Source organism: Quercus robur, chromosome 4 (genome assembly GCF_932294415.1).
Source record: "Quercus robur chromosome 4, dhQueRobu3.1, whole genome shotgun sequence".
NCBI lineage: Eukaryota > Viridiplantae > Streptophyta > Magnoliopsida > Fagales > Fagaceae > Quercus > Quercus robur.
In genome coordinates, this window is record NC_065537.1 from 62843363 (window position 1) to 62855295 (window position 11933).

At 30.7% G+C, this 11933-nt stretch overlaps 1 protein-coding gene across 1 annotated transcript; it reads right to left on the minus strand.

Annotated features, from left to right (window-relative positions):
• Nucleotides 1–1329: 1329 nt before the first annotated feature.
• Nucleotides 1330–5584, minus strand: LOC126723276 (rac-like GTP-binding protein RAC2). The gene is made up of 7 exons (XM_050426605.1): nt 5253–5584; nt 5036–5123; nt 3816–3925; nt 3614–3677; nt 3024–3088; nt 2375–2440; nt 1330–1750 (listed from the first exon to the last, which is right to left on the minus strand). The coding sequence occupies exons 1-7, from the start codon at nt 5385–5387 to the stop codon at nt 1652–1654; spliced, it is 627 nt and encodes a 208-aa protein (XP_050282562.1). The 5' UTR covers nt 5388–5584; the 3' UTR covers nt 1330–1651.
• Between the last annotated feature and the right edge of the window lie 6349 nt (nt 5585–11933).

Sequence of the window (11933 nt, forward strand, 5' to 3'; positions counted from 1 at the left end):
TTAGGATATTAAGCTAAAAGACTTTTGACTAAGGGATAAGATTTACAATAATTTAATTTAGATAAAACTTTATCATCTAAGTTTTAGAAATTTAAATTCTAGTCCAACTAATAGTCTATTATCAAAATTTGTAGAATATATATATATATATATATATATATATATGTATGTATGTATGTAGGGAAATAAAATAAGTTATCTAACAGTACATCTACATGAAAAAGCTTGAAAAGATGCTAGCTTTGACATGACACTTGAAAAAGAAGAAGAAAGTGGTAGTAAGAACATAAAAGGACACGAGATGTACGTTGAAAACCCTAGATAAGGGATAAATAACCACGGTTTGCGCAAGAATGAACTGTTCTTACTCTACTCAGATTGTATTATGTATGAAAAGAGGTCACTCTTATACAATAAAGGTGTTCTTGCTTTCCACCATCTCAACTTTCTACTCTCTTCTCTAAAATACCTATTTGGGTTCTTGCTTAAAACTACAGCTGCATGTCCCTCTTATAATCTGAGGAATATGGCTGAGTACAAAGACAGGTGTCAAGTTATCATTTCTTTATTTTGGACATTTTCACAACTGTGATGTTATCTATTGACTAGAGGATAGGAATTGCGCCAATGTGGCATTGGGACCCGTGGGTAGGTAACTTTGTCACTGCTAGGGAAACAAATCCTAGACATTAAGAGAGACATCAGGAGTACTGTGATTGATACATGTGTTTCTAAGGTGATCCAACATGCATTCAACCAATAAGGGGTGTCCTCATAGCTTCTGACCTTAGAAAGTCACTATCTCCCTTTTTGTGATTGCTTGAGTACCATATTAGGTGCATATCTTACTTCCTTCCCAAGGTAGTCACGCCTTTAGCACAGACCAAGAACAAGATCCCTTAGCCCATGCTTCCTCTTCTTTTGCTCACCACTATTCCACGTGTAAGGTCCAAATTCAACCACATATGCATTCTCCCAAAAGCGCGCAGACTCTCCCGAGTTTCGGCCCATAGTCATAAACAATGGCTTATTCGTTTATTTATTTAGTGCATTTACTTAAGTGAAAAAAAGAGTAATATTTTATTTGAGGAAAAACAAAAGTGCTTTTAGGAACAACTTATTAGTTATTAGCATAGTTTTTTTTTTTTTTTCAAAAGATATAATTTTTGATAATTTTTATGTTAAATTAATATGTGACAAAAACTTAAAACTAGCTTATTTCTTAAAAAACAAAAAGTAAGATTATTTGAAAAAAAAAAAAAAGAAACTGAAACAAAAATCAAAAAAACTTTTCCCATATGTAATGGGCTTGTACATCACTCTGCAATCTATCAAATCCAATCATCTACTTTATCAGACAACACAAATATACTTTTAATCCAAACATGTTTTGAGTTCCAAAGCCACAACCTCTGTAACGTGCTTTTTTGTTTTTCTTTCCCAACTTGGAATAATATAAATAGAGCATATACTAGTTTATAGAAATGCCAAACTCATACAAATCAATGTAATGACCAGCGTGAAATTCAATGATTTTCTCTCAGAACAAAGAATAAAAAGACAAGAATGGACTACTGTTAGAGAGATGGGAGTCATCATCATCATCATCATCATCATAGGCATATATAAGATCAGGAGCACTAGAAGATTATCAAAGAATCCCGCATGTCCTCAGCTTTCTCTTTGCCTTTTTGGGCTTTGGAGGTTCCAGCACCAACTTTATAGATGTATCAAACACACCCTTAACATTCTGCAATTTTCAGTAACAAAGTTTCAATTTACAGTTCTTGAAACCAACTTGGAACAATGCTTACAATGTCTAAATTATGTTAAAAGAACACATTTGGATGCCAATTAGTACTATTTCATTACTTTCTTCTGTATCTACAATTCTGCATATGTTGCTTTGCTTAGAACAATGATTTGATTCCTTGTTTTATTTTACAAATGAAGTGATTACCGTACTGGGACAATGATGTCTCCAAATGGCTTGTGTTAGAGTTTAGAGGAGCTTTTTACAGACACACATACCTATATTTTTCCCTTTATAATGATGTCTGAAATATATGTCACTAAACTAACATTCAGGTGGCAACCAGAAGAATTTTTTTTTTCCATGATGATGGGCTACCATCACAGAGACCCTACTGGGAACAATCTTTAATAAATTGGCTGCACAACGAGGTTGACCTGAAATCTCATGTCCTTTATGAATTACCAATCAATCAATATGTTCCCATTTTGTTCCTGTTTTCACTTCACTAATATATCTAGTAGACCAAGTACTGAAGTTTGATATGATATCTTCTTCATGTTAAATGATGGAGTATTTCATAAATTTTATGAGAAAATATATAAAAAATGAGAAACATACCTGCTGTGTCTTTGAGCTGCATTCTATGTATGCTACTGCTCCAATTTGGTTTTTCAGTTCTTCACCCTGGTATTAAAAGATGTACTATATAAATACATATAATTGAAAAGGAAAACAACTCCACACAAGATGATTTTTCACTGATTTGTCTGTGTCTCAGCAGAGGGGTGCATCAACATCAAACTAGGCCATACGCACATGACATGGCCTGGAAAGCTAATTATTTCCGCCAAAAAGAGAGATGGGTGCACTATTCAAATTGACTGTGCTTTGTTGAAACAATCAGTGTGTGCCCCATGTTCAGTTGGTGTTGCAAATAGACCCATGGTCAGTTGGTGTTGAAAATAGACCCATGTACACGCGTGTAACATGCGACTAACATTAATAAGTCTAAAGACCAACAAATTTTACAATTGTTGAGGTGGCAGATTAATATTGGTATACCTTGTGCAATAAAGGTGATGTTAATGGTGCTTCCAACGAATGTGACGTTACATTAATAACAATCTACCACCTCTATTAGTTGTGAAAAGAAAAATTTGTCGATTGATTGTCTCTGTAGCATTGCTATACGATTTATTGTATTGCTACAAATGCAAAATGCTTATGTGATTGTGGGGAAAAAAAAAGTTGCAGGTTGCCTGCCTACCTGTTTTGTGGCAATGGTACATGCCCCAGGATAATTCAAGTGAAACTCTTCATCTTCTCTCAAATCTGCGATCCCAAATAACAATGTTTAATAGAAAATAGTAACAAACAAATGTACAAGCAGAAAAAATCTGGGTTTTCTTTTTTTTTGTGGGGGAGGGTACCAAGATTTTAATCTTCATGAATAGTTAAGAATGTCCCAAACAACTGTGAATATACCAAACCATATATACTAAATATTGATGCAAAACTAATAAGAACATATACAGATATTTCTAGCTACATTTATGTACTTGAAATGTATATATGTATGTATTCAAATATCATTAATTGTAGGAGTGGATGACCATGTTGCACTTTTGATTTCAACAATATACTTTAATTTGATTGTACATTCCTGTATAATAGATTTTGAAGATTCAGAAGAAAAAGAAGGACAAAAAAAGGAACTTTTCATTCTTCACTTTATACCTTCCACCGAGCATACTTGATTATCTAGAGAATTGGGACACTTCATGGAAAAGCAAGGCCATAGTTCTGGCAATAATCATTAACAGACGTAAAAAATTAATGAAGGAAAGAATCTATCACCTAGTTTGGTCCCCACAAGAACAATGGGCACTGATGGGGCATAATGTCTCAGCTCCGGAACCCACTACCCCAACATAAGAAGAGGCAGGAGGAAAAAGAAACAAGCACAAAGAATCTGATAAGTATATACATTTGGTTGAAACATTTTGTAAATGAAAGAAAATCAAAAGAAGGATTTTATCAAAAGAAAAGAGGATCCTACTTTCTTTGATATGTTTTCAAAGCTAGGCCTACTTATTAAAGAAAAGCAAAGTAGGAAAACATCAGCTCCTCTGTAACTCAGGGGCCTCAGCCTGTTATAATCTTCTTGACCTGCAAAAATTGCAGACATTGTAAGCTTTCATTCCATTGACTTTTAAAAGCCAAAGAGCTATCCTAATTTTGTTTTAGGAGCCACTTTTGCATTATCATATGAGTTCCCGCAATATTAACTTGGAAAGTTACTATTTATTTCAAGATTAATCGCAATAATTGGTTTTCAAAAACAAAGCTTAATGGGCTTGTTTTTTTCATGTCACATGGAAGTGCTGATGTGTTTCTAAGATATATGGAACATATTAATAAATATTAAAATTTTTAGTATGCCTAATTGCCACACGAGTTGGATGATTTCATGTAATCAAATGCTTTAGGAAATACAGAACTCTGTCTTTTTCACTGTCATTCAGCCAAATCATTAAAATGAGATCTCAATATTTTTTATTATCTACAAGACTACAATATTAAGTAGCTCTAATTAATTAGCCTTAGTCAAATACATAAACACGCACATGCTTTTTTCATATATGAATAAAAATGATACCAATGCTTCATTTGATACAGTCTATTCAATTTTCCTATGAATTGTAGATCACCACTACTGTTCGATTAGAATGTATTTTTTTTCCTTGCCATGATCCTTGTAACTCAATGACATTATCAAGTTCTCTTAATGGGGAGAACCTAGGTTTAAATTTCCTATCCCCAATTGTTGTATAAGTCAGGAAAAAAAAAAAAAAAGATGTGTTTTTCCTTTGGAAATTATCATTTATGCTATATATGTCTAAAATTCCTTTATGCTTGCTCACAGTTAAGATTGAAAAATAATGAAAACTGAATCTTTGATAGTAATGGTGATCAATTATAGCCATTAAAAAAGTTTTTTTCATCATAGAACTAGAAAAACATACGAGTAGAAGTTTAGACAAAAGCCATTTCATCAAAAGAAATTAATTGCATACAAGTACAATTTGCCTGATCACTTTGATCATAAACAATAGCTTCAAATCAGAGGCCAAAATTTCTTCCCCCTAAGGGAGGTCATGATTCTTGAACCATAACAAAGTTAACAATCATTGAAGGAAAACTAAAAATTGAAAGATAAAAAAAAAAAAACCATGCATCAAACAAATCGACCATTATAGAGGGAAAGATTGAGTATACCAGCAGTATCCCAGAGACCCAAATTCACAGTCTTCCCATCAACCATAACATTGGCACTGAAGTTATCAAAAACAGTGGGGACATAATCCTGTCATACAATACATAAACCCACATTGGAAATCAAATGCACATTAACAGAAACAACTAAAAAATGAAAAAAAAAAGAAAAAAAAGAAAAAAAAAAGAACATATATGAAAGTTAAAAAGAGTTTTATACAGTTGGGAAAGTGTTGGTGGTGTAGGAGATTAAAAGGCTTGTCTTCCCAACAGCACCATCTCCAACAGTGACACATTTGATAAACCTTGTTGTTGTTGTGCTAGGAGTAACTGCAGCATTCATTCTGTTATTCATCAAACAAACAAAGAAACGAAAGTAGAACAAAACTCTTTTTTTCTCTCTCTCTCAGACAAACAAGAACTTGTAGTGCCTGTTTAAGATTCTCCCTCAAAGTCTGGTTAAGTTTATATATATCATGTAAGAGTAAGAGTAAGAGAGAGAGAGAGAGAGAGAGTTTGTGAAAGATGACTTGAAAAGGTGCCAAAATTTTCTATAGGCTTATGAAGGGTGGCAAAGACCTGTGAGTGTGAGTTCACTTTAATTTGAGCTGTCAGGGAGGCAAAAAGTTGAAACAAAAAGCAGCCCACGTATGAAATTAATCATTTCAAATCAAAATATTGAAAAGTAAAACAAAGAAAAAAAAAAAAAAGAAAGAAAAATGGAAAGAAATTATTGATTATTACGCGCTTGGGGAAGCATTTGAGTACAAGCTCCAATGATTTTAGCTGTGTACTTGTGTTGGTTTGTGCTTCTTTTTGGCAAATCAGAGATTTGGATTGCAGTCATGAGCATTTGGGTTTTTTTTTTTTTTTTTTAAATAATCAGTAACCTTTGGTTTAGTAGAATATGAAACATTTTTTTTTTTAATTTTTATTTGTTTTTGTTTTCTGTTTGGACAGTGGAGATTGGTAGATAGTGAAAAGGTTTCTTATAAATTGTTCTTATAATATTTATCATTTTAATTTAGCATAAAAAAATTAAGTTCAAACCACATATAGAGACACAATTAATTTGGCACGCAACCAATGCATGAAGTTAACAAGTTACGTAGACATGTGGTTTTTTTTTTTCTCTAATGATTTGATAAAAATATTAAAAGCCTTTACGCAATTACAATGCGTGCAAATCCTCACCACCCTCTTGCATTTCCTTTCGAACCTCCAAAAGCCAATGCAAAATAACATATTAGTATTTTTCCCTCGTGTGTGTTTATATAATAACATATTAATGAAATTTTCACACCATATTCTAATGGCATATATGATATCTATGTATAATTTTTATACTAAATGATAGATAATTCGAATTTGTGAAATTCGCTTCATAATTATTGTTCCATAAACAAGTTAACTAAGACATTTCTTCTCAAAATGTTAAGACACTAAGGCTATCTCATAAAAAAAAAAAAAAAGAAGAAGGCAAGATTCTAATTAGTTTTGTTGTACAATAGACAGGATTTGAAATTAAGTCTCTTATGAGATTTTACAAGTTGAAATCCCATATTATATCATAATTAAGTATTAGAACTTTTAGGAGAATTTTTTTTTTTTTTTTTTTTTTTGTTGGGGGAAAGATTTTAAATGATAATGACTTTATTCGTAGTCGAAAACTGAAATCACATCAACTTGTGTGATAGAGTTTGCAAATTGACCATTTAAAAAAAAAAAAAATGATTCCACACCTATTGAATATTAATTATGTCCTCTAAGAACCTCTTTAATCCCACAAATTTCACACCTATAGTGGACGTGAACCTTAACAACTACATTTATTAGCAAGATAAGTAAGTATACTACAAAGTCATGGATCCTCTCAATGAGCTTGAAATCCAACAAAATCTCTAAATTTTAATGAATTCAAAGTACATAATTTGTTGGAAAATTTATTTAGAATTTTTTTGGTGTTAATAAAAGTCTAGTTCTTGTTAAAAAGTAATTGGTATTTATCTATATGGATTTGATAACTTTGCCTTAAGAACCCTTCTATAAATGGGAGAGGAGGAGATTAGAATTAAGCATAAAACAAAGATAGGAAAAACATGAATTTCTGCTTGGGATATGAACTTATAGTGCATGAAAAGGAGTGCAGCATGTGCATGAGAGAGGGCAAAGAAAAGTGAGAAATTTTATTTAATGGTGATATTCTTGTACTTGCCGTAAAATCAAATTTTAGACATAAACTTGAGAGGAATTTGTTATTGATTTAATTATCTAGGATTTGTTCGTAGTTAGTAAGTGGTGGCTCAAAGATATATTTTTAGCGGAGGTAAGTAAGAAGATGCATTTTGGGTAAAAAATGAATCTTGCAGTTTATGTGATTTCTTTATTACAAAGTGCTATATTTACAAAGTTTTTACAACATTTTTATAATAATTTTAGGTGAAAAGTTGTTATTAGTTCTAATTTAAACTCACTACTGAAATTACTTTTTTTTTTTTCCCATCAGTAACAACCAGTAACAATCTATCACTTAAAATTTGTTGTGAAAGTATTATGAATATAACATTTCTCATATAAGATAAATTATAAGTTCAATGCATATTGTTTATTAATATGATTTTTTTTTTTTTATAATAGTTTATTAATACGATGAGGATACTAATTATTGTTGCTAAGATTAAATGTTGGAAATCATCTATTATTTTTAAATACAATAAACATATGAATTATTGTTATTAAGTAAACTCCAAGTGAGATTTAAAAACAATAAACTTTTATGTATTAGTTTATTTCAAATTTGTTAAGATCTAAATGATTTTTTTTTTTTTATTTAGATTTAAGAAGAACAAATTTATACTTTTGTTGTTAGGCTTACTGTTTTCCCCATATATTAGATAAAATTGGTTTGATATTGAGTTTTTTTATTATTATTTTATTTTATATATATTTTTAATTTTTAAAGACCAAGATATTGTCAAGACAATCATAATCAAGTTCATTTTAGCTAGGCTTTAAAAAAAGAAAAGGTCTAGAAGGTTCAAAATTTTAGTTTAGGAGGGTCATATAAAATTATATATATATATATATATATATTTATATATAAAATTGGCTAGCTCAAGAGTAGGGGGGTTTCATTTGAAGCCCTGAACTGTTCCAAGAGCCGCCCATGTAGCTAGTCTCCTAGTTTTCTTTCAGTTTGAAATGTGTGTTTTAACCTCATGATAAGGAGCAACTATTATGAAGCGTACGTAATCTGTTTAAATTTTATGAGATGGTTAATGAGGTTGGTCCAACTTAATTAGCATCATAAGATTAAAATTGATTTTGGTCAAACCTGTCCCATAGTGTAAGATAGCTAACCTGTCCCATAATGTGGAACATATATAATGTCTAACTCAAATAAAGATTGATATTAATTATTAAAAAATATAATAATAAAGATTGATATTAGTTGCCCTTGATCGTAAAGATTTATATTAGCTGTGTCTGAATTGCGTACAAATGTCTCTTTGCCTACAGATGCTTTAGAGGATTAGAATTGATATTGCTTCAATTGTTATGGAAGCCACGGAAGTTACAGCAAATGTCTATTTGCCTACAAATGCTTTAGAGGATTAGAATTGATATTGTTTCAATTGTTATGGAAGCCATGAAAATTACAGCAAATGTCCATATTTTTCTAAGGTACGGTCATCAACTTTTTGGAACAGGGTTCAAGAGCCCTAACTGGACAAAACGAAATTAAGGAAAGCCTAATGACCTACAGCAGTCCCATGAAAGGCATGTTTTTTTTGGGAGACATCCATGAAAATATATATATATATATATATATATATATATATATTTTGGAAAGAAAAGTATTTTAATTGAATTGAATAGATATGAGGAGTTTGTGATGTGCCTTATGTTAGAACTTTATTCTCTTTTCTTTGTGTTTGATTCTTAAAAAAGAAAAAGAAGAGATGAATGGGCACAAGGAGTTAAGGACAGCTAACTGAAGGTCATGATGGGAAAATTTTTATGGTACCAGATTGGAAAAAAAATATAAAAAACTAAAATAGATGCACAAAAAAAGTCTCCTTAATGTTGATGGCGCAACTTTCAAATCGTCTCATTCTTCAGGAGTTGGGGTAGTAAACCGTGATTTTGCTGGAAGAGTCGAGGCAACGCTGAGTAAAAATATACCAGACCTGTTGGGGCCATTGGAGATTGAAGCAAAAGCTTTGGAGGAAGGGGTTCTTTTTGCATGGGATGTGGGGGTTCAAGAGGTTATCTTCAGGGATGGAGTTAGGACTTTGAGTTAAGGGGGCGACTTCGACCTCTAGTTTGACGGCTTTTTAGCCGTGGAGGGTTTTTTTTTTTTTTTTTGGATGTGTGCATTTGCTAGGTAAAGAAAAAATTATTTTGTTTAAAACTTTTTCAAGGGCCAGTTGTTTGTTTGAGTAAAATTGGTTAATTGGACTTAATTTTTTTTAGCTTTACTATTGGTGATTTTTATTGTTGCACAAATGTTTTTGGGCTAGTATATGTTGTTTTAGATTTTAGATCTATAAATTTTTTTAATGGCCTTTAAAATGAGGAAAGTGTTAGAGGTATATTGCTGATATAATGAGTAATTATTGGTAAGTAAAAAAGTGATGTAAGTGATAGGCCTAGATGCGAACTAATAAGAATTTGTACCTCAATAGTTTATAAAAATATTGTAAATAAGTTTGTAACTGTAACATTATTCTAAAAAGAATCAATGATATTGTTAAGGGGGCAAAATGTAATTTTATAGAACAAAAATTCCTAAAATTAATGCATATATATATTAATATATATTTTTTAAAAAATTATGGGGGACCATTGCCGGTCAATTAATGCCTCTGTCCCAGGTTATCTTTGAGTGTGACTTACAAATTGTTGTTGAGGCTATGAATGGATCGTGTGAACCACCAATGACTATTCGCAATATAGTTGAGGGAATACAGCTTAAGTTAAAGGATTTTAGGGGAGTGCAAGTCTCTCATATTCGAAGGCAAGGCAATTGCCCTGCACATATCTTAGTTCAATTTGCTAGGAATTTAGTTAGTTTTGTAACTTGGATAGAAGAAAATCCTATTATGATTGAGTCAGTTTTGGCTCAAGATGTAATGTGTTTATCTTCATCTTAATAAAGTTACAATCTTCTTATCAAAAAAAAAAAAAAAAAAAAAAGTCTCCTGTTGTCGATAAGAGATCTAAAGTTTAATTCCTACTTACAAAAAAAAAACCAATGATAATGAAAAATCATTATAGAGTGAATCCCATAAAAGTGAAATAGAGGGTAGGATGCATGTTTTATTCCGTCAAAAGAAAAAAAGAAAAAGAAAAGAAAAGAAAATAATTTAGGATGCATGTTTTACACGCCACTAAAAGCATGTGGGTTTACAGATTGAAATTTGATACTCCCCAATGGTCACGGTATGGGAACATTTTTGGTCCACCATTGGTCCTTAAGAAAAAAAAGATCACACTAGAATCACGCTTGCGGTCTACTAGGGTTTTTATAAAACAATATGCATTTTTTCTCTTTTATTTTTATAAAAAAAAATTCAAGAAAAAAAATCTTATTTATAAATATAAGGCAAAAATGCAAATTGCACTATTTAAGTTGGACCAAAATTCATTTCATGTCTTTAACTTTATTTTCGTTCAATTCAGTCTTCTAAGTTTTAATTGTTTCAATTAAGGCCTTACATCTACTTTCGTTAGAATATTTTGTTTGGACCAAAATTCATTTCATGTCTTTAACTTTATTTTCGTTCAATTCAGTCTTCTAAGTTTTAATTGTTTCAATTAAGGCCTTACATCTACTTTCGTTAGAATATTTTGTTAAGTATTTAACTCAATAAAAAAAAATAATGAAATTTTTTTGCATATTAACAAAATATATAAAATTGATAAAAAAATTTTTGAAAAAAAAAAATCAACAAACTCTCCCTAGCACTTTCCCAATAACCAAACAAAAAATAGAGAGAAGAAAAAAAAAAAAAACTTTTCCAAATCTCATCATTATAAACAGAAGAGGTTTGGGAACCCTTGACTCCCCCCCCCCCCCCACCCCCAAAAGTATATATATATATATATAATATTAATTTTTTTTTGATCCTTACAATAAAAATATGAACACCTTGATCCTAATTTTTTTTTTTCAAGCCCAGCTGCAATAAGTTTAAATATGATCCTCTTAATACTACTTTCACAATATTTTTACAATAAATGTTAAGTGACAAGCTATAATTGGTTTTTATCTAAATTCACAACTGACATTACTCTTTTACCTACTATTAATAACTTGTCACTTTAGTTTTGTTGTGAATTTTTTGTAAAATTATTGTGTTAGTAGCACTACCCTTAAAATATTTAATTTTATAAGAAAGATAAAAAAAAGTTTCATACTTTTGTTCATTCGTCAAAAAAAAAAAAAAAAAAAAAACTTTTTGGAACTCTAGGCATTGACAACAAAAGGTACCCATGTTTCTCTCCTCATTCTCCCTTTCTCCCTTTTATGTTATTTAAAAAGGTGACTTTTGATTAACGCATATTGTAAAAAAGATTAACCTCATTTCCCTCCAAAACTTCACATGCCCCATAATAAACTTCCCTTCTAACAGTATTCTACCAAATGACTCAAGGGCATTTGATTCGCTGTAATGTGTCTTTGATGTGATGCACATTACGATAATGTAACATTAAGGTTTTTGATTTTTTTTTTAACATTACTATAATTTAAAATTACAAAATATATCATATCATCTTAATTTCATCACTTTTCTAAACAAAGTAATGTTGTATTTTTGTATTGAGATTATATTAATATAAGATTACAATAATACAATATTATAGTGTAATATAACATTGCGGCGAACCAAACTCC

Bases quoted from the DNA above. Each gene is read 5' to 3' on its own strand.
- LOC126723276 (XM_050426605.1), bottom strand. From the start codon at position 5,387: ATGAATAACAGAATGAATGCTGCAGTTACTCCTAGCACAACAACAACA. The intron at 5,124-5,252 runs GTATAAAACTCT...ATTGTATGACAG, and splicing joins CCACCAACACTTTCCCAACT to GATTATGTCCCCACTGTTTT. The intron at 3,678-3,815 runs GTAGGATCCTCT...ATGTTGGGGTAG, and splicing joins TTGAAAACATATCAAAGAAA to TGGGTTCCGGAGCTGAGACA.